This window comes from Amblyomma mixtum, chromosome 10 (genome assembly GCF_055824585.1).
Source record: "Amblyomma mixtum isolate Tamu chromosome 10, ASM5582458v1, whole genome shotgun sequence".
NCBI lineage: Eukaryota > Metazoa > Arthropoda > Arachnida > Ixodida > Ixodidae > Amblyomma > Amblyomma mixtum.
The window spans coordinates 156,626,490-156,649,957 of record NC_143021.1 but is presented as its reverse complement, the minus strand read 5'-3'; the positions used below and the strand labels follow the sequence as shown (position 1 = coordinate 156,649,957).

The following is a 23,468-nucleotide window of genomic DNA, read 5'->3' as shown; positions in this document are numbered from 1 at the left end:
TTCAAAGAAATTTTTCGAAACTAAACACCGCTTTACGCATAAACGTAGGCATCCGCTCTCGCTCCCACGTACGTTCCAAGCCAATCCCAATCCATAGCTTGTGGTCATTTCGTTTGGACGTTTGGCAGCAAAACGCGCGCTTGTGAATTTTTATTTCTTCAAGCTTTTTGAAGTTTGGTGGCGGCACGCGTGAGTCACCGAGGGGAACCAGGAGGCACTGCTTGCGTAAGTATACATTCTGTCCTTTTTCCCCTTTCATGTTAGTTGTCAGCTAATATTTACTTGTGAACTTGTCAAGAGTGAGGACAATGAGCACGCCTCGTGTGTCGCCCCTTTATCTAACTTGTCTGTAGGCATCTGTCAGCAGTTGTCTTTTGATTAACTCAGCGGCGCATTGCAAGGTGTAACTGCGTGTAAGGGTTGGGGTAATATGAAGTAACACACACGTACACGAAGGGAAGCGCTTCTAAATGTCGTGTGTGTTTGTGTGTTCCTTCATCAGGGTGAACGCACTATCCCGGCAAATCTTGTTGGCGCATTGCTTCTGAGAGGGTTTGTTTCTCACGGCACATCGTACATTTATGTACGTGTATAGATATTATGATCATGATCGCAATGACAGTCGTCACGTGGTTACGGCGCTCGGCTGCTGACTCGAAATACGCGGGTTCGATCCCGGCTGCGGCGGTCGAATTTCGATGGAGGCGAAATTCTAGAGGCCCGTGTACTGTGCGCGATATCGGTGCACTCTAAAGAACCCCAGGTGGTCGAAATTTCCGGAGCCGTTCTCTGCGGCGCCCCCCATGACCAACCAGTTGCCACGTGCGATGCAGTTGAGTGTTTTTCATCGCCAATTTTTGCTTTTGTGAGGCTAATCGCTTGGTTCAGGCATGCATGTCAGACGTCATAGAGTCGCAGCCTGCATGCCTTGTGCTTGATTGACAAATGCTTCCATGGCAGTGTTGACATTGTTGCGTTGCGAGTCTCCGTGCGATGAGAGAAATGTGACAAGAACAGGATGAATGAACACAATTCTTCTGTACTGCCAGAAGTAATGCTGCTCCTGCCAGTGATCGGTTACAGAAAAAAAATTGAGAGTACTTTTTATTTATGTGTGTCCCTTCCCGCTACTCAGAGCCTTGTATTACAAAGTCTAGATCAGTGTGACTCTACATATAGCGAGTGCTAGTTTCGAGCTCGCTAATTGAACGCGCTTGTTTTCTCTCTTCCTAATTTGGTCAATCTTGCGTTTTACTGGTTTTTTTTTCATCACTATGCTCCTGGTAGACTGCACTCAGTTTGATGTTCAATGCAGTGAAGTTGCACGCCACTATTGCTGGCTGTTATTTGTTTCACATGACAGCAGGCACAGAAATATTGTTTAAATAAGTCCCAAATTGCAGGCGCTTGTGACACTTGTAACTCTCAACTCATGAAAGTTCAGAAGTGCGTTGCGAAGTAGAACGAGATGGTTGTAAGAGTACCTGTCAGTTGTCATGGTAGTGTGAAGTTTTCGGCACCCAAACAGGCAAGTGCCAGTAGAGAATGGCACAGAGAGTGTCTGGTAAAAATCCTTGTTTGCCCATTAATCTTTTGTCGTGTTTCCTCTGTGCAGCATGTCAAAACCATTCGCTGTGGTGAAGTTTCCTCTTGAGGACGACTGCCTTGCAGTCATTCCTGTCGGATGGCTCACAGAGACAAAAGAAGAGTGCTACTGGCCTGTGGCCAGGAGCTCGGAGGTGACGCGGCTCGCAAAAGCTGAGGCCGAGCCAGCTCTCGGAGGGGAGTGGATGCGTTGCCCAGTGGTCGTCGTTACCACTTGCCATAAGTAGTCTTATTGCAGACATATTGATGGTAGCTTCATCAGCGATTGTAAAGGCCTCTTTGCTAGATTCTGTGAGTCTGCACCTCTGCATGGCTAAATTACGACTAAGAAGTCATGTTGATAGCCACCGCTTAGCCAGCTGTCAAAAAGAGGAGCAGAATGAACTGTTAGCTATTGCACTTGTAAGCTGATGAACTACATCTGAAACTCATTAGTGCCTTGTTTTTGAAGACCTGTAGTTCCCAGAATTAGTGCTGCACTCAGTATGCTTAATAATATTTAGTACAGAAAGGTTTAGTATGGTAATTTTTTTTTTGCATTATGAAACATTTTTTGGCACACAAAAAGCACAGACAAGGAAAGAGCACACAATACAAATGCCAGACATCAATTGATGCTTTGCGTTGTGTGCTCTTTCCTCATCCATGTTTGTTGTGCACTGAGACAGTGTTTCATAATGCAAATTCAGAACCAACTCATCCAGCTGTTTACATTTAGTTCAGTTTGAATTGTTAGCCTGTCGCAGTAGCTGAGTGGTCCATGCTGCTGAGCCGAGGGCCCAGGTTACATCCTGTCTGTGGTGAAATGGAGCAGTGCAGAATGCGCTTGTGCTCTGTAATATCAGTGCATGTTAAACAACCCCATGTGGTCTAAATTAATCTGGAGTCTTCCGCTACGTCATTCTTCATAGCTTAAAGCTGTTAAATCCTAGAAACCAGAATCACACTTTTAATTGTAAATAAAACAATGCCTCTGCCACATGAGTGTTTCACAGGCTTTCAAACTGATAGTCTGTTGGCCTGAGTGTTGCTATACAGGCAGCTGAACGGGCATCAAGTCAGCAAAGCAGCCCTCGGACATATTTTGTAGCGACAATTCTGTTAAGTATGGATACGTGTTTAATTATGAGGAATTATGTGAGTTAGTTTTTGGAACCCATGGTTTGTACGAGATTTTGGTGCATGGTATTGAGGGTGCCTAAGACTGTATGCTGTTTGGGCAATTAAATATGTGCTCTCGAAAGTCTGCCAGTTTCCTTTCATAAGGTTTCTGATATAAACAGCAAGCTTCTTGTGGTAAGCGGCCGTGATGGTTAGCAGTCTATGGTTGAGGAAGGAAGGACCCGTGCTCTCACTGTAATGTAAGTTATCAATCGCTCGTACAGCTCTTTTTTGTAAAGTAAGTACTTTCACAAAATTGGTTGAGGTAGTCGTTCCCCAGATCAACAAACAATATTGTACATGCGAAAAGACTAGAGAGAAATAAATTTGTAGTTTGAATTTTCGAGGCAGTATTGTGCGAAATTTATTTAGGATACCAACAGAGCGAGCCATTTTAGTGCAAACGTAGTTTACACGATCTGTCCAGAGTAAATGTTCTTCAAAAATGACTCCAAGGAACATTGTAGAGCTGACACGAGTTATAGGAGCTTGCTCGAAGTGAATTTGGAAGTTGTTCGGAACTTCCTTATTTTTGGCTCTAAACAGTATGTACTTTGTTTTCCTGACATTAAGTTCTAACCTATTTGATTTTAACCAAACAGACAATTGGGATAACCAACTATTGGAGGCTGCTTGCAAAATATTACTATCTTGCCCTGAAAAAAATATGTTAGTATCGTCTGCATAGATTATAATGTTGTCTGCTGGATGAAGGTTGACGATATCATTAATATATAATAAAAACAACGTTGGTCCTAGAACGGAGCCCTGTGGCGCACCAGACACAATCTGACCGATCCCAGATGAAATACCGTTAATGATAGTTGTTTGAGATCGGTTGTCAAGGTAGCTAGCAAATAAGGTTAAAGGAACACCGCGTATTCCATAACAATGCATTTTTTCAAGCAATATCTTATGGTTAACCGAGTCAAACGCTTTCCTCATATCAAGGAATATGCCAACTGTTAGCAGTTTATTTTCTATGTTTTCAATTAGCTTTTCTTTGATTTCCAGTAAGGCGGCCTCAGTTGTTTTGTTTTTTTGAAATCCGTACTGTTGCTTGGAGATGACATGGTTTTTGTCGAGATATTGAGAATGTTTGCAGGATCCTACAAGAGCGCCGAAAAAAAGGTGCGGCGCTACGAGTTCACTTCAGCCCTAGAAAGCTCGGCAGTTTCTGGTAATTGAAATTCTCATATTTCTTTATTGATGAGAAATTATTTTGCATACTCAACAAGACGTTCATGTGCAATTCTTTTTTAGGAAATGAGGGCCACAACGATGTTGTACAGCTGCCGTCACCACGTAAGACATGAATTCTCATTTGTTAAGCCGCCGCGGTGGCTCAGTGGTTACGGCGCTCGGCTGCTGACCCGAAAGACGCGGGTACGATCCCGGCCAAGGCGGTCGAATTTTGATAGAGGCGAAATTCTAGAGGCCCGTGTGCTGTGCGATGTCAGTGCACGTTGAAGAACCCCAGGTGGTCGAAATTTCCGGAGCCCTTCACTACGGCGTCCCTCATAGCCTGAGTCGCCTTTGGATGTTAACCGCCTTAAAACTAAAACACCATTTCTCATTTCTATTTAATGTAAGGTCGACATTGTGTTAGTTTTGATTGGGGATTTATGGTAGTATGCTTGCAAAATCTGGGAAAAAAACTCCACCGTAGCTAATTGCACTTGCAGAGAAATGGAACGTGCTCAGACTTGGCATCAGCTTTTTACATTTGCCATGCTCTCAGATCAGCAGTGATTCTGCCAGTAACCATTTCGTGGCAAACTCTCTTACCCACGTTAACAGTACTGCGAACAGGTTTCTATTCACATGACATATATTCCGCTCTCTGTGTTTGGTTTCGCCATGACAGTTTCTTTTGTGTCCTTAAATGTACCGTATTTTCCAGTGTATAAGACGCACCCGCCATATATGCAGGCTGTAATTGAAAAAGTTGCTATATAAGACGCACCCCAGTTTTCCCAGTTGGGCTAGTGAGGATCAATTAAACACGCTTGCGCGACCATCACGAAATTCACCGTACTTGTGAGAAATTCTTAAGCAACGCTAAGTGGTCGAAAAAGGCAACACTCACGCCATTCCTGCCCACGTTTTGGAAAAAAAGAAAGAAAAACGAAAAAACTCTCCCACATGTCCATAAGAACATTTTATTTCTACTTAAAACCTTGGAAGTCTTCACCTTCGGATGCGCTATCAAAAAGTTCGCCCATTTCTGGTGGCAACGCGACTGAAATATTCTCTTCGCACTACGTACATGGAGCAAACAAAGTGGCAAAGGGTGGCTGAAAAAAGAACGCCGGCTTGTCCTGGCTTGTCTTGACAATGGCGAGAAGCGTGATTGTCGTCATCTTTTGGCATTTCACATTACTTTTGCTTGGGGCCTCCGAAACGGTGGTGTGTTTGGGATCCCGGAAGTCGTCATCCCCGTCGTTTCATGATAAAGTTCACCTAAAAAAAGTTGCGCACGGTGGTCCCCGTATTGAAGTATTAACCGTGTTACAACCGCTTCATTGCTAGTGATATTTTTTCGGTAAAAAAGGCTTGAACATGAACCTGAGTAATTTCTGAACTCTAAAAAAAAAACGAAAAATTCGCATATAAGACGCACCCTTGTATAGGACGCACCAGCAAGATTTTTGAAAAAAGCCGCGTCTTATACACCGGAAAATACGGTACCAATGCACCATGCTGGTGCATGAGAAATGTAATTATTGAAGTACTATAGACACATATTTAAAAAATTGAAAACTGATTTTTCAGGAAAGAAAGTGGTGCAGTAATTCTCTCGCATTTCGGTGGACATTCCTAAGAGAAGGGATAAAGGAGGGAGTGTGAGAAGAAAGGAAGAAGGAGGTGCCGTAGCGCCCTGGGATAATTTCAGCCGACTGGGGATCTTTAACGTGCACTGACATCGCACAGCACACGGGTACCTCTTGCGTTTCGCCTCCATCGAAACGCGCCGCCGCAGTCGGATCACAACGTTCTTTTATGTGTCATAGGTATCTGCATGATGTGACATTGTTTGTCACGTCAACTACTTGTCATGGAGGTGTCGGTTTTGATGGGTTTTGAATTATGAAGTCTTTGTACAGCCTGTGATTGAAACCAAATTAAAATATCTTTTCGGCCAAAGGAAGTGTTACTATTGCCTGGGGGGCATCTCTATATAACCAGGAATTTGTTTCTGAACTTCGTAATTTTGTGTCTATTGTGTTTTAAAAAGATCACCTGTATGAAAAACAGCCTGGCCATGCAACTGTTCTGTCCCTTCTCCAAAAATATCCTGAAGTAGCATTTCTGCATTCAATTAGGATAGAAATGTGACATTGTGGTTGTACACAGTAGTGTGTTCTGTACTTCCTGGATTGCCATCAATGACGCATGTTCATCTCCAGCCCCACTGAATCACGCTGGGGAGAGCGTGAACGAAAACAGTGCGCCACCCAGCAAGCTGGAGGGGTCGACAGCTGGGACTGTTGATGGTGAGATTTTCACTTTGTTTACTTTTGTGCAAAAAGAGAAATGCAAGCCAAACATGGGGACACAGTGAGAGGACAGAACAAATGCTGCTTGTCCCGTCTTTTCACTGTGTTCCTTTCTTTTAATTACACTCCTATTTTGTCTAGTATCAAGTGACACAACAAAATATAGAAGCTAGATCTGCTTTGCCTTAAAGAAAAACAGAGCAAATTTTAAATTTCTCATTGTACCTGCTGCTGCCGAGCAGCAGTCAACATGCCCAGAAAGACCTAGAGAATATACTTATTCAGGAAGATATTTGCACGGAGTTCTCCTCAGTGGCTCTTGAAACGGTGCTAGGAGCACATTTCTAGTTTCAAACTATGTGCTTTGAAAGGGGTCACTCTGAAAATCATCACATGTATTTCTCAAAAACCATTGTATTGAACTGAAGTGGTACTGGAATTTACAACCTAGTACTTCCATTGCTTTCTCCTCTTGTGATTCATAGTGGAGTGGTTGTTGTGTGCCCTTCCCAAGAGCTGTATGTTGTGCTTTTGTTGGGTTCTTTTGGATCCTGGCATTTCTGTTGCCTCTCTCGGCCTACATCACCACCAGGAAGCCACTCCTACGAATTGCACTCTACACAGTAGTCCCATGTTCTGTGCATTTGTTTCCTTACCAGCATAATTTGGTCGCATGGTCGCGGTTGGTCAGCAAGGCCCATATTGTAATTTTTCATTGTCTTTCAAAGTATTTTAAAAGTTTACTGGTTGGAAGTCAATGCAGTGCCTTGGATGCAGCGAAATGTGCTGAAAAAAAATTAATTGCGCTATCACAAAGCTCCCATAAAGGGTGCTGAAGGAGATAAGCAGCCAATAATAGTGGCATGCTCTGAAGGAGGACCTCTTGCTTAGGAAAGAACTGAACAGCCTAACTGCCTTGTGAGCACATCAGCTGGCTCCTAGTCTTGTCTTGCCTGCAGAAAATGGATGCGTGGTAAGAGATAAATGTGACCTTGTTTTATTTCTCAACGGTTTGGGACCTCCTGTGCCTAGCAAGAAACATTTGGTCCACCTCTTTGTTGCATTTCGCTTGTCAGCTAAGGGATATAATTCCATAAGGGCTATCTTTGTTGCAGTTTTAATGCATTGATCCCTGCCAGCACTTGCAGTTAAAACAGATGTCTACCTCCAGCATTTTGGCCAATGTGGGTTTTGCCGTGAGCAATACTTTCCAAATGGTGCAATGCTATATTAAGGGCACAGGCCTGCTCTGCTTTCTCGCTTCTATTAGCACATGCTTCTCATGACACTGGAAGAATCCATTTGCGACTAACTGCTGCCATCTCTGCCATGGTGCAATAGCAGTGGAAATGCCCATGAAGCAATGTAAAAATTGGCGAAGCTCATAGACTGAGAAGTCCTTTACACAACAAGGCTGCAGGTTCTGTGCTAGCTATCACACATAGAGCAGCTCCATTTCACCTAGGTGTTTGTCAGTGCATGGTGACATTTATGGCATTTAAATTAGGCTAGCAAGGAATAGAACATGAATTAGAAGTGTCCTGGAGGATAAAAACTGGGGGAAGTTTAGGAGCATAGTACAGAGTGTGTTGCTGCCTACTGTTAGCCTCATACTGTTCTTTATTGTACCTCAGTGCGCAAATGATATTATTGCGCCCAGGTTAACCCTGCTCTCGCTGAAATTGTTGATTGCTTCAGTTTCAGCTACCCTGCTGAAGCTGATGTGCCTGGTGCTGGAGGTCCGACAGCAGCAGCGCGACTTAATGCAGCGGTTACAAAGGCTGGAGGATCATGTGCTGCTGCGGTCGGACCGGCAGCTGGAGCAGAGGACTCGGCCAGTGTCCCCCTCGCCACCGCCTCCCACCCTTGCACTGCCCGCATTCTCCCCCGAGGAGTTGGACACTGTGGAAGCTGCCGTCCAGGACGACAGCGTGGCTGCTGGACTGGTGATTTAATGTTTCTGATAATTCGTGTCTGGAAAAAATGAATGCCTACTAACGAATTGCATGCATAATGTAATTCCGAGGTTTGTGAAGAAATCTTGAGCTCCAAGAGTATTTGCATGCCGTGCTCTGTGAATAACATGCTCTTCATAGATATAATTCCTACTGTTGTGCTGGAGTGTGCTGTCACAGTGTGTTTTGTTAATGTAAATGTCTTGTTCATGAAAGTTGCTTGCTGATACATATACACACTGGCTGTTTCAGTGAACATTTTCAGGAATTCCTAAGAATAGGGAGTTCAAAATAGAAGAAATATTTGCAGGTACACACGCACAGTTATGCAGTAAATTATGTCCACCACTGCTGAGAGATCGTTCCTCAAAAAAAAAAAAATTGTTTTCCCATATCGAACTTGCGCTTCTTTAGGAATTTTTGAGAGTGTTCACTGGAACGCCCTGTCGATTCCTTGTGTGGTGAGATTTACTGTTGGAAGCAAAAGTGGTACGCAATGCCCAGCCGGTAGCAGAGCTTGCAAAAACTGGCATCACGTGTCGGGACAGCTGTTAGGGGACTCTCTTTATCTGCTCTTTGGCTCCTATCAATTTGTTGGGCTCAGTAGCAGTGCTGAACATGTGGCGCTCGCAATATTGCTTACGGCAAGTGCCAGTTGTCACATCATGTTTCAGCCACGCAATGCAAAGAAAATGCCACCTGCGAGACTGCTGTCGCATCAGAGCGTTTAGGCGAGAAGGAGCGCTAAACAGCAAGCCAAGCTACTGATGCTGGTTCTGTGCGAAGCATTGCACCTATCACATCTTGTAGTAGCTTGGTATTTGGCGGTGCAGTCACAGGCTTTTTTGGGGCAGTTGCTCTCAGATGGTGTCACTCAATGTCATTCGATGTAGTTTTCCAGAGCTCTGCCGGTGGCCGGTCGTTGCATAACAGACTTGGTTCCAACAAATTTTTTTTCTCAGTCAAATATTTCTGTGATTACATTATTGTTTTACATCGATCAACAGCAAAAAAAAATCCCCTATGCTTTTGTTGCCTGTGGCTGCCTTTCTTCGTATGTGTCTCATAACGAGCCCCTCATTTTCCTTACATTTGTCATTTATTGTTGTGCTGTTTTAATTTAGTTCAGCAGTGGACTTTGTAGCTAACATTAAGGATGTTGTATGGTCTGTTTTACAGGAAGCTGAGCTTTCGGTTAATATACTGTTGCATGAACTGCTGTGAACACAGCTGGAAGTTGGTCCTCTCTCAGCGCGTCTTTAATTTCGGCTAGGTTTCCCAAATAATGGGGCAGCTTTAACCCACCTCTTCCCTGTCTTTTGCTCACATTATGCACATTTCATTACTTAATCTGCTGCCAAAAACAAGCAACATCGTTTAATTAAATGTGGTTGCTAAGCACGCAGCTTTACTCAGGTGCTTGGGGATTTAAATAAGCGCCCTTTGTATAGCATTAATTAGACTGCTCAATTTCAGGGTAGTGAGCCCCGCCATGGTGGCTCAGTGGTTAGGGCACTCGACTGCTGAACCCAAAGACTCAGGTTCAAACCGAGCCGTGATGGCCAGTTTTCCATGGAGGCGAAAAGCAAGGCGCCCGTGTGCAGTGTGATGTCAGTGGCGCATGTTAAAGACCCCACGTGGTCGAAACTTCCGGAGCCCTCCACTATGGTGTCCCTCATCATAGCCTGAGTCACTTTGGAACTTTAAGTTCTACAAACCAAATCAATTTTAGCGTAACGGCTGTGCAGAGAAAATACATCCAGCACATAGATATCTGCAAAAAGCATTATAGTTATAATATAATAATGTCCAAGATGCAAAGCATAATGGGTAGGAGTTGGCCACCTTTGCTTAATCGCTAAAGTTTCCCTGCTCTTAGTAAACTGGGAAAAAAAAGAATGTCCATATTGGTGGTGGTGCTTTCTGCTGGTAGCAACTAGTCAAGCTATTGTATCATACAGAAATTATGCATTATGATTGTAGGTACTCGCATGGGCTGTTGACAGGTAGTCACACAATTGTCTTAGCTATTCGATTCTGCTAAACTAAATGAAATTATAATTGATGTTTGTGCCTAATAGCTTGTGCACCTGTGGTGTTTCTTTTCAGCGAAAGCAGCTGGTCCGCCTGGGGGGCAAGGGCCTGAGGGAGGTGGGCTCCAACATAATGACCGCCATCATGGGGGTGGCTGTACAGAGGATGTACAGCCTCCATGGCCGCAAGGGCAAGTGGTCATTTATTGCCCTGAAGTTATGCAAGGTGGCAACAGGTATGTTGTTGCAGTAGCTTTTAACTGAATTTTAGAAGATGAGTGGAAGAACATGCACCAGGTTCTGCTGCGCTTTGTTTTCTTTTCTTCTTTTCAGTTGATACTTTACCAGTTTTCTTTTTCATTACAGGTGAATATTTTGTTACTGTTTTTATGGGGGTAGTCATCTGCAGTTTTCTTCCATGTGCATCTGAAGATATATGAGTCAGCAGATGCCTTTCAAAGAAAGCCCTCCCATCAGTCACATCCATCTCTTGTCATGGATCGTAGTCGTGCCTTGTATCTGCCAGCCATTTGCGCTCCCATATGTTAGTAGTGCAAAGTGGTCGACCGTGATGTCGCAGCAGCTTTATACAGTTGGTTAGAAGAGCTTTCAGGTGGATTTTCTCCTCAAGTTGTATTTGGATACTGTAGTCCTTTCATTTTGGCACGCACTTTGAGTTAACATGTACTTGTGGCCTTTTCTGTTTTCTCTGTTGCTGAAATAATCTTGATTTCTGTTAACGAGCAAACTTTTTCTGCTGGCCTAAAATGAACGCTTATCTTATGCAGATGCCATCTGTGAGAAGACGGAGGCGGATGTGGTGGAAGCGCAGGGGTTTATTAGGAAGTGGTTGCCAGGTTCGGTGGACCGTGGCGGCGGACGCAAAAGGCGTTTTGCCGAAGCGTTTCTGCCAAGTACCGCTGCCGGCCTGGCAACCACTGCGAGCCCCTGTGCTTCAGCCCCCAGCACAGTGCCCTCCCTTCCCCAAGCGGCCCCCACCTCCCAGAAATCCTCCTCCCGCGCGGCCCTGGCTCCTTCCCAAGGTCCCGCCTCCTGCGCGGCCCTCGCTGCCTCGCAGGACTCGCGCAACCGCGCGTCCCCAGCCACGGTGCCTAATTATTTAATAAATAGTTTCTCAGTTGGATTCTTTCGTTGCCTCATTTTGTTGTGCATGTGTATAGAAGAGATGATTGCAGCTTTGCAATGCCAAAACCCATGGCTTTCCCAATGCGAACATTAACTGGAATGTGAATATTCGCTGAACTGGAAATGCAATGGCATAAACTTCGGGCAAGCGTTAGCAGAAAGGCTGAACAGTGGCCTAATTGTGGTATGTCAAGCCGGTGTTGGTAGAGCAGCTGAAAGTGGGTACAATAGCGGCATGAATGTCGGTTCAGTGTTGGTAGAGCGGCTGAACAGTGGTCTGATAGTGGCATGAATGTCGGTTCAGTGTTGGTAGAGTGGCTGAAAGTGGGTACAATAGCGGCGTGAATGTCGGTTCAGTGTTGGTAAAGCGGCTGAACAGTGGTCTGAGAGTGGCATGAATGTCGGTTCAGTGTTGGTAGAGCGGCTGAACAGTGGTCTGAGAGTGGCATGAATGTCGGTTCAGTGTTGGTAGAGCGGCTGAACAGTGGTCTGATAGTGGCATGAATGTCGGTTCAGTGTTGGTCCGAACATCAGGCCAAGGTTGGAAAAAGTAACTTTTTGCCCCAATGCCGACGTCGGTACGACTTTCGAGCCGGTTTTGACCAGCATTATGCCAGCGTCGGTCCATTGTTGGTGTGCTGCTTGGGAATGCGATGCTTGGCCATCGGCGTTTGTCGCACCGTCGGCGATGACGAAAAGCACTCTCTGTAGCTTTGAAGGAGATTGCGGATCTGGTCTTGGCTGTTCTCGGGCAGGGCTGGGTTTATGTCGAAAGAGGGCGAGTTCTCTTGGTCATGCGGATCTTCTTCGGATTGGTCGGATAGGGCAATGAATTCTTGTACGTCGGATATTTCGTCGAGGAAAGCAATCGTCGTTCCTCTGTTAACGTGCCGGTATTCTTCGCTGAAGTTAGTCAGCAGAACTTCAGCTAGTCCTTTGCAGAAATGTGCGATGCCTCTTGCGAAAAAGACAAATCGAATGAAATTCTGCACTCTGTGAGCAGTTTGTCAGTTGTGAGAGCTCGGCGCCCTAAGCTTGCTCATTATTACATGCCACCCACAAGTGCCCGATGTTGCTCCTGAGCAACATAATAGTTTACACGGCTTACGCCAGGAGGCTGTAAACTTTTTTATCAATTTTATTGTGCACAAATGTTTCCCCTCTCATAATTGACGAGCTTCAAATACTATAAAGTTTGCAAATGGCGTCTAGTTGCTTATAAGAAACGAAATATCTCACCTTGTGTAGCAATGTGCACAGTGCTCCTCGGAGTCAAAAGAGTTAGCTGCTGTTGTGGAGACTGGATGAGTGCTGCCCTCTGGTTTTTAGCTATAGAAGTAAATGTTTCTTCATAATTACATTAGATGGCGCTGCCATACCAAAAGCGCTAGGGAGCCTACATGTCGCGCCCCCTCCCGGCTTAGGGTGGTGACTTCCTTTGACACAGCACATGCCGCCTCCCGCTAAGACCCATGTTGCCAGCGCGCGCGTTGTCATGGTTACGGGAAGACGCCGCGCCATCTTGTTCCCCGCCGTACATAGGCGCGCATTAGCTGCTGCAGCAGTTGCGTCTTCATCGCCGTTCATCGTCGAGTGGGACAGTCATAAGTTGTCGGTTGTTGCACGAAGCGCGCCAGAAAGCTTACGCAGCAGCAATGCCCGGGTGTTGCGTTCCGCAGTGCTCGAACCACTGCAGGAACGGCACACGGATGTTTCGTTTCCCTGCTGACCCCAACCGAAGAAAACGTTGGCTGGCACAAATTACATCAAATTACATGACAATTAACTAATTACCGGTAATTAATTGAGACCTAGAATTAGTCCGGTGCATTAAGATTAGTTCAGTGCAATTGTACTCAACATAAGCTATCCAGCGATATACGACTTAGTGATGTAGCGTAAATTTCAATTACATTACAATTAACTAATTACCGGTAATTAGTGGAGACCTACAATTAGTCCGGTGCAATTATACTCGACATAAGCTATCCAACGATAGAACACTTGCGGTGATTATGCCTGACATAAGCTACACAGCCACTACGGCCACATTCTGTGCAGGCCGCGCATGAACCAAGTAATTAATAAGCATTAAAAAGTGGGCCTGCGGAATCTTTTGATTACCGTTATAACATTGAATTCTGAACGCCCAACACCTAAGCTCGGTTAGTGCTCATCGTGACGAGGAACCCTTTTTACGTAATTGATAAGCGCTGCCTTTTGGCGTGATGACGCGCGCAGTGTAATGCACCGTCGCTGAGAACTGCTCTATGTCGTCGGAACGGCGTCATCTGTTGGTACTAGCTTCGAAAGAGACGCCGATAAACTAGAATATAAACTAATGTTGTAGGTCGCCCCAGCGACCACGCCACTGAAAGCCGGGGATGCTCTCTTCAAGGGGACCAACATGGCTGCCCGTCATGTTTAGCGGCCGTTTTCGGCAACACTGGGAGAGATGTCACCACCCTAAGCCAAGCGACATGTAGGCTCCCTAAAAAGCGCTAGGTGTGCTACAGAAAAAAAAAACCTTTTTGGATTGTTGCCCCAGAGCAACGCTGGGCGTCGAAAGTTAAGGAAGTCCATGCCCAAGATCCCTCGCGGGAACATTGCCGTAGCACTACGAAGGTTGCAGGATAGGTATGTCCCTTGAGAGTCACTCGCGCTGTGCATCGTCCTAATGGCGTAATGAGGTGGCCCCCTGCGGTGCGAATTTGCGGGCCGTCCCAAGCGGTCGTTACTTGCCTCAGCTTCCCAGCGAATGGTCTATTCATCATCGAATAGTCGGCTCCTGTGTCGAATAGAGCGGTGGCTTTCCGGCCGTCGCTAACCGCTCCTAAGTCGGATATCCTGGCTCTGGCGTTGCACGTCGTACTCGGCATCTGGTCACGGCTACGTCGGATATGTGAATTATGGGTGGGGCGTGTGGTCGAAGCTTTTTTTTGACGACGGCGTCGTTTTGAAGGTGGCTCACGTCGTGGTCGAGGTTGTTGTGTGCGTCGTCGGCGTAGTAGGCAGGCGTCTTCATACGGCGTGGTCGCTTGAGGATCTTCGTCGTTTCCTCGGCAAGCGACCTGATCTCCACAGGTTGCTTTGTTTAGTTTCTTCTACGGGAGCTAGGGGACCTTCCTCTGGCAGCCGCGGCGTAGCAGCGGCCCGGTGATGAAAAACGTGCGGTGGACGGCGACGGGGAGCGGGAAAGACGGCTTGACGACGCGTACTCCCCTCCACGCAGGTAGTCATCGATTTCCTGTGGTCGCTGGCTGGGGAGCGGTCGTCGGGCGTCGATGGCGTAACCTCGCAGGCTGATGCGCCTGTAAGGGCAGTAAGGGCCACAATGGAAACATAGAAACATAAATATACTTCGCATTGCAGCTAAGTGCTTCGTTTTTATAGCTCCATGATAATACTTGTGACAGAGCATTGCATTGCTATAGTTACTGCTGTTCAGTTCATCGCATTTAGTTCATAGTGTCAAGTAGTGGCGACTGCCGTTCGGCGAAGAGGAAACCAACGAGAATTTCGTAGAAACGAAACTCTTTATTCCGGCTGAATTGCGCCCGCAAAGAACTGAATCACTCGGCGGCGGCGTAGCAACAAGCGTGCTCGGCGGTCGTCGAACAGAATGCCCGCCGCTGTCGGCCATGCTCTCTTTAAAGCTGACAGCGAACATTCGAGATAAAGCTTGGAAAGTTACTAGAACGTTCTGGCGCAAAGTAGAATCGGCTTGCCTGGATGCGACCAATCGAGATAAATCTAGGCGGGTCTTGCGTCACAAACGAAGCGATAAAGCTGCGTGTTGCCAGCCTTGAAGCATGAACAAACAACCACTACAAACAAACGCTACTAAGATTCGTGTCAATATTAACTTCAAAATATTTTTTTCCTGGACAGAAAAGCAGTAGAATGGTGCAGAATGCACGAGATGTAGTACCTGCTGCATCTCATACATTCTTGCTTTTTAAAGAAATGTTCGTTTTTTTGTCATTTTCGAAAGTGGATGACGTGTTAGAAATGAAAATAAAGAAAATGAACGAAGGCATTCAAAACAGTAACATGAATACTTTATGGGCATTTTATTGGTCTCAGTGCTCTGCATTATAATATTTCAGATCTTTAATTTGTTTACTTCCTGGCAGCTGCCTTTTTCTGACTACTGTGCTGAATGGCGTCATTCTTCAATTTACAAAAACTACTTAGCCCACTGTTGGCTGCGGCTTTTGCCATCAGCTCTAGAAGTGATTTCATTGTGTGTCCGTTTTCGCACTCGCTGATCGGAAAGTCTTCTTGTACCAGGGAAGCTACTAAGGAAGCTACAATGTAGTGTTAATTGCGGCTAAATAAAAATCTTTCTTCATTTTCACTGTTGAAAGCTTTTGGACAACGAGCTTGTAGACAAGAACCATACTAACAACACACGGCTGCTGAAACTTGAGCCCTCCTCTGGAAAGGTGGTGGATCATGCTCATGTCTTCAGCTTCCAGGACTCTGTACTCAACAACAACTGCGCTGGCACACGAGGAACAGGAATGGTTCTTTAGGGCAGCATGTGACCAATAGCCAGTTATGTACGCTATCACGTGCATGTCACACTTTGACCGAGTAATGCCGTCCTCTGTAATAACAACAAAAAAGTTATCTGTGTCCACATTTGCTTGGTCGTCCTCTTTGGTGCTTGTTGAAGTCGCTTCAGTTGGCAATGTCAGAAGATTTTGTTGCCTCAGCTTTTTTTCCGACTCATACAACTGACGCACCGAAATATGGTAGTTCCTGCCAGCCAACCTGCGATACTACCGAAACGGTATTCCTCCTCCAAACAGTATCGTGACACTTCCACAAGAGAATAGCAGGTCACCCGCAGAGCAGTGTGGGTTTCCCTGGTGAGTGTGCCACTGGACAAGTTAACTGACTTCCAGGCGTCAAGCCAGTCTATGATTCCACTGAGAAAGGTTAGCTGTTGATCTGTGACTGATTGTACTGGTTCTTGCAGGCTGTCCTTGACTCTTCGACCCTTGTGAGGAGTTTTCACGTTCACTATTCTCCACCACGCCAGCACAGTGTCTATGAACAAGGCGGTTGAGTCGGCAAGCGGGATCTTCAGCACTGCTCCATGAGTTCGGAGAGCATTCTAGACAAAAGAGTTGATAACATTCAAGACTAGTTTCACGTTCTAGCGCTCCATAACTGTGGGATTTACTGCTTTCGCATTAAGGCGGGGGTACCACGGCGGCCATCTTGGACAAGACGTTAGTTCAACCACCAGGGCGGCTCCACTTGTCCGTGGAAGCGAAAAAGCGCTCCTCCGAGACGGTCTGGTCCTCCTCTCTGCGTTACCTTGACCTCCTCTCACTCGCATGGTGGCAGAAGGAGGCGGTTAGTCACGGAGGGGGGATAGACGCCCCGACAATGACGACCGACCGCGCTCGAACGTGTTTGGCACACTCGTACTGCTTCTTTCGCCCCCACGCACCCCTTTGCGGCCCTGCCATGGTGCCTGGCGATTCTTTTTTAGGAGGCACTATTTCGTATGTGACCTTTCGCGGGGCTAGTTGATGTGACATTGTGTTCAGTTGGAGTCAGCGCCCGTCCTGTCCGTCTTTCTGTGTGTTTTGTGTAGAATTTAACGCTGTTTTTACTTTCCTGAACACAAAGTCTCTATATCTTTGACATTTACAGAAATCATGTTTTGTTTCCATTTTTCCAGAGTTGTACACGTTGTTTTATAGTTATTCTTTTCTCACGACCCTGAACAATATTTTGATGACCAGCAGCCGCAGCCACGGCAACCAATATTACAAAATAAAGTTTCGTAGGTTCCACTGGCATCCATAACAAAGGGCCACAAGACATCTATGGGCTATGGCCTTCGTAAAACAATATGGATGATGTCGAAATGGATGCAGCGGACTAGTAGATGACCTCTTGGTTTCAAAGGGCGGTTGCCATGTGTGTTGTCAAAGCCTTTTCTGCTGTCAAAGGCGCGTGACGCTACGCAGCTGCGGGTGTCGCGTGAGACTTGTGTGCTGTTGATTCCCGTTCGCCATGCAAATGTTTATTTCGCAATTCCAGGAAAAACACCTGCAGTGAAACATCAACCCGAGATTTCGAATCATGGCGAGTGTTTTTATTGTTTACTCACACACTGCCAGTGTTATGTAGAATTCTCAGAGAAAGCTGATATGGTAACAGTAAATAAGAGAAAATGGGCAGAATAAGGCATATCAGAATGGTACAAACATATTGCGTTCAAGTCGTTGGGTCAGTAGCTGCGGAGAGGAAAAGAAAGCAATATCACAGTGTGTTAGCCCCCTTCATCTCCCACCCGTTCCCGATAATAGCTTGGGAGAGGTAAACTCTTTTGTGTTTCAGTCTGTGACGTTGAGATGCGTTGCATGTAATGCTGATTTTTTTTTTCCGCCCGCGCATCCATGCATGATAACAAAGATCCCGAAAGCGCTTACGGCCGCCGCCGGCAACATTCTTTTCGTTCACTTTTTATTGTCAAATAAACCACTACCACCACCAAGGTTCGAAAAACGAGAAGGAAACACTGGCTGTGAAATTTCGACTGGAGACTGCGGGACATAGCTGGCAAGAGCTAATAAGTACTCATTACAATCGCGTCGAGTTTCTCCCTACTGTGGCCTTAGCATAGCATTTCCATCCATTCATTGGAACTGCATTTTGTTGCCACACGAGGCAACGTTCCTGCTTTTCTGATATCTTTAGTGATCGGCACGAAATTGTGATAGTTCCAACAGTTCTGATTCCCTGCTGTCTTGTGAACACGGATGTGAGCGTGCGGCAGCATCTGTCTAGAAAATAAGCGATCGAATGTGAATATTGCACTACCCCCCCCCCCCTCCCATCTTTTTGTACTGGCACTGTTTATGTAGTAAATTTGTATAGTAAAAGGCTCATTTTTTCTCCATTCCGAGGAATGCGGGAAGTCAGAGCTATACGCACCGTGGTAGCCCTCTAGCTGATGTCCGCAAAATCAGTGGACTTTTGCTTTCACGTCACTTTTCAACTGAAATCGCTTCTGCTGCTCTGTTTCGTGTTTGCTCTAGCATAAGAAAACATTTTGTGCTCACGCTGAGGTCTGGGGCAAAGCGATCCTTGCACAATAAGTGAATTTCGGTGATAGGTAGCGGAAATTCGCAGATCTGGCCTCCCAGTGGTCTGCATTGTCCAGGAGCCGATTCGAAATATTTGGCGGCGTTTCAGGACAGCGCTTCTCAACCGATGAGCCATAGCACGAGGCAGAGGTGCAAGATCGTGTCTTCGCCCTAGGATAATCATCTCTGGCCGCCTCCTCTCTAGCTACTCACAGCGTTCCCTGTGCTACTTCTAACATGGAGCGCCCGGTAGCTCTCTCGCTGAAAAAAAAAATCTTTTAGAATAGCTGTGGAGACTGCGCAACTCAAGAGTATCGGAACCGGTTGTCAGAGCGTCAGCCAACACAGGGCATTCGTCCCGTGGATACATGAGCCCGACAGAAGTCGAGTTGAGTAAGTCCGCATTTTGAGGGAATGTGAAAAAAAAAATCGAGGAAGAGAGTAGAGCAGTCTCGGTTTTCCTTCTCAAAAGTTGCTCTTTTGAATACTCAGCTCGACCTGCACTCTGATCGCATTTCTTTTGATCGTGATAGTACGTTCAAAAAAGCGCTTGAGTAAGAGGCCTCAAGGGTCCAACTGCAGTCCAACTGCAAATTTTGCAGGAACACTTATTTCGTCTGTCGTGTTCAAAAACAAAAAGCCCCACAGAACCTCGCGCACTGTCTTATTCGCAACTCCTGCCAAGAACCATGATACTGCCAAGCGCCGGCTCACATTTCCACTCTGCGCAGTGAAGAGGTAAATTAGATCCAGTTCCCTTTTCTAGCGATTTTGAGTGCTCCCATGCTGCGAATTTCATATACCACACCAACTGCACAATCCGCAAAGCATTCACCATGCCTCTTTTCGCACTGGTGCTTTTTTCTTCGCCCATAACGTGTGCACAAACCGCTGAGCTGTCTCGTGGCCGAGAAAACAACAGGCACGCCATACCTGGCCGCAATATTTTTCATGGTGTGTAAAAGCAAGGCTTTTCTCTAGTTGTCTAAGCAGGGATGCGATTCCTTATACAGTGCTAGCATGCGTCAAGGTGCGGTTAGCTCGTCAACATATCTAAATATTCGCAGGACAGAGCCGTCGTCAGCAGGAAGGTGCTAAGGCACGGTAAATGGAAGATAAAAATATATTGCATAGCACCGGTGCAACACCAGATCCTACGCAAATGCTATTTTTCTGAACAAACATGTCTGTTCCAAAAGAAACAACAGTGGAGCTAAGCACAACAAGAATCTTTCTACACTAATACCTGCTAAAATTTGAAAGGATGTAGCCCCATTGAAATCAGTACACTCGCGTAGTCTCGAATGCCTTCGCGGAGCTCCGTTGACTTGAATGTATGTCAGCCGAATGCCGTTGAATAGTTCGTGCAGCTGCACAAGGCGACATTCGACTCGAATGACACTCGGTTGGAAGGTATTTGAAACGCCCGTGTAGCAGAGATATTGCTAATCTCAGCTCGTGATGCTTTCTTAGATAACAGCATGCGATCAGACGCGAAAGCAATTACATCTGCTATGAAATAGTTTCCAAGTATTTGCGAAAACAAAGTAATTTTCACAATGTGCTGCAGCACCGATCGTCACTATCATGATTTCCAAATAGCACCTCTTTTTGCCATGTGACAACGCAATGAAAGTGCCATTCGTTCATGGGGAGTGCACTTCGTGAAAGTATCACTAAAGTTGCCCATGTGACATGGGTATAAATCCCCCCACGCACGCGCACAAACACGTTCAAACACGGAAAATGGTACGGTTTCAAAAATCATCATACACGGTAAACCATTTTTGAAAAGTCACTAAATTGCATTTGAGAACTATCAAAATGTAGCAGTTACTACTCAAACATACTGCCACTTCATTTTCAGAAATTATTACTTTTTATCGTCACGTATATACAAGTACGCTGGACGAAGTTCCTACGGTAAACTAAGATTTCTGGATTTCCTGCAGCGCACACAGACCCCCCATCCCGGCGGCGCAACATGTAGGCTCTCAGCCCTCATTTCTCTTCACTGCTGCCGAAAAAAAAAAATCGACTACACGTCTTTCCGGGTGGACGGTCGCTTTTAGAAAATGGGACTCTGTCAGCTAGGGGGATAGGGGAAATTAACAATAACGCCCCTGCACACTGCTTTGTTTTCTTTCTCCACATGGACTCAACAAACGCACTCGCGCAAGGCTCGCAAGGTCTCGCGTATTTGTGTGTGTGTGTAGCTATTTTCGTCTTGTTATATGTCCGCAGCTGTATCCATGAGCAGGCATACCGGGGAGGCTAATAGCGCAGAGAAAAAGAAAAGCTGCTGTGTTGGTACTATCATGTCAGCAGTTCGGATACTCGAACCTGTACTAACGGCTCACTATATTGCATTATGCCAAGTTTTCTATTAGCGTACCGTCCTAGCGGCCGCCAGGCGGAGCACGTTTTATGTTAGTGGTTCAACAGCGACACCAGACACTCACAGAGAAAAAGACGACGTACAAGGAGGCTCCTTCTGTGTGTCTCATCTTTCTCTGTCAGTGTCTGGCAGGGCTGTTGAACCACTATAGATCAAGTCCACTCAACCCCTATGAATCAACTCCAAGTAGCCCAATCTGCCGTTCTTCAGAAACGCGTTTGCAGAGTTGCCTGAACGCCCTTGAATATTTTCTGCGAAAATGCATTTATAATTGTGGGTGCAGGTGGTCTCCAGAGCAGTAACGGGCAGTGCTGGCTTCAATAGCCAAAAATGAAAGGGGTGAGTCATCTGTGGACACGCCTTCCCCGGTGCACTTTACCCGGCTACGCTGGCGAACCTGACCGCGTCTTGTCGCTTGAGTCTGGTGACTGTCAGGACCACGCGTGTAACTGCGAGCGCCTAAGGGCTACTGGCAGCACATTCCCCCCACCCCCCGCAGTTGTTGACCGAGCAAGCGTCGTTCCTGGAAAGAAACGCGCAACGCACCGCTTCACCACGACGGTGAGAGCAAGGGTTGGGTGCCGCGCTAAAGATTTTTATTACAAACCCCACTGCGCCCAGGGTGGGTGCGCCCTGACAACTTCTACCTACTCCCCGCAGCAGAGGCACACAGGTCTGTCTCCTCTTTCTAGCCTGGCCTTGGCTGCAGAAGAAGCTTGGATTGGAACGGCCGCATTTCAATCGCCTTCGCAAAACATCAGCTTCGCAGAACTGTGAAACCCCTCCCTATTGTAAGCAGCGTGACGTCAAAAAGTTGCGGCCCGGTGGGCAAAATTGACAACTTTTGGTTCTGAGCCTGTGTTGTTGGTCCCGAGGGCTCCTTCCCCGCCTTTCTACCCCGATTCGAGACGCCTCGCCGGCCCTCATAGGATAGAAGAGGGGAAACGCTTGCGCTGAATGACTTAGGCCGGGTGGCAGGAGCGCGCTCCAGGCGCCAGTGAATCCGGCCGGTGCCTCATAATTGTCCGAATAGGTCTGCTGAGTAGCTGCTAGGGTTGTGGGCTAGGTCTTGACGGAAGTCAGTTTTCTTTGCACGTGTTGGCCTGCCTGCAAATCTGTATGCGCAGTCGCGTTTTTTTTTTCTTTTTCAGGTGAGGAAAATGTACAGCCTAAGATGTGTTTCCCAGAAAATAGTGAAAACATTTTTTTTTCTGCCAACTTGAAGGAGCGAAAAGTGCTAATTGATCACGTGCACTCAGTGGAGCAGATTGTCAATGAAAACGCTGTTACCTCAATTGGGAAGTGTGTGTCCTAAGTGAATCAACTTGAAATTCGAGGCCAATACAATGGGGTTTTGTTACGTTTTGTGCTAATAATAATAAACACAATCTTTATGTGAGCATAAAATAAAGTGCCTCTAAACAGATATGCGAAGCTGAAGAGATTACCGCGCATGCGAGCACACTTTATTTGCAGAGCCATCGCTATATGTGCTCATTCATGTGCAAGCAAACATTTTGACTTAGAAGTTACATTCAGCCAGAGGAATGCCTACTCCCGTAATATCTTAGAATTTCATGAAATATTGAGGAAAATAGATGTCTGTGTAAATTATGGCAGATTTTTTTGCACGTTTCATGATCATGCACTTAGAAGCAAGCGCTGTGGCAAATGCTATTTCAAGGCCTTGGAATGCGAAGACAATGCAAAGCATGAGGAACCGCCCTGAGCAAGAGGCTGAAGCGTTCGTCAGATCTGGTGAAATGTAGAGTTCCGGCACCTTCCAATTAGGTTTTTTCGTAACCGCGCTGATGAAAATCTGGTCGTAAATGTTTATCAGGTAGACAAGCACCATTTTGAAAATACTTATGGTCTTTCTTCTAATTTGTGAATACGGATCGACACTAACGTCATTTTATGTCAAAAACCAGGTCAAAAAACAATTTGCGATGTAAAACGTGCGTCCCACATAACCTTGCTGAATTATCCTGAAGTCCTTGATGGTGTTGGTGAGATGGCTTCGAAATCTGCTGAAAAATAGCTCTTAGACGAAATGTTTTCACCAATGTCATCCACAGACCACGCAGCCGAAGGACTTCATACCGGTTTCCAAGAAATTTCACCGGAAGCTCTCGGCCCCTCGTGTTCACGGAACTATCCTGAGTAGTAGTAGTAAGTGGCTTTTATTGTAAATGAAAAGGAAGGTAAAAGGATTCTTGCCAGCCCCGGCATCTGCTTTCATGTCTAGAAGCACCTGAGCTGGGGCTGGGGGAAGGAAATGGAAAGCGAGATGACAGTGAGGGGGAAAACAAAGGGTAGAGAGAGAGGGGAAGAGGAAGGAATACCTTCACACCTGCTTGTATTTCCATTACGCGAGGCGATACAGCCAGTGGGGAGGACCGCAAAAATTTTCAGCAGCCTCGCGTTGCCGGCGACCTGACACGTGAGGCGCGCACTAAGGGAGAGGGCGACCGCGCTCTCTCTCTCTCACACACACATACACACACACTACGCTCCGCAAGATCCCCCTCTCACTCGCATGCACCAAGCTGCCC

The 23,468-nt window shown here is 46.3% G+C and overlaps 1 protein-coding gene across 1 annotated transcript; it reads left to right on the top strand.

Moving 5' to 3' along the window:
- The first annotated feature begins 3,489 nt into the window (after positions 1–3,489).
- Positions 3,490–16,398, top strand: LOC149327450 (uncharacterized). The gene is made up of 7 exons (XM_089564884.1): positions 3,490–3,946; positions 4,030–4,071; positions 6,177–6,263; positions 7,965–8,212; positions 10,331–10,490; positions 11,043–11,111; positions 16,388–16,398. The coding sequence occupies exons 1-7, from the start codon at positions 3,838–3,840 to the stop codon at positions 16,396–16,398; spliced, it is 726 nt and encodes a 241-aa protein (XP_089421010.1). The 5' UTR covers positions 3,490–3,837.
- The last annotated feature ends 7,070 nt before the right edge of the window (positions 16,399–23,468 follow it).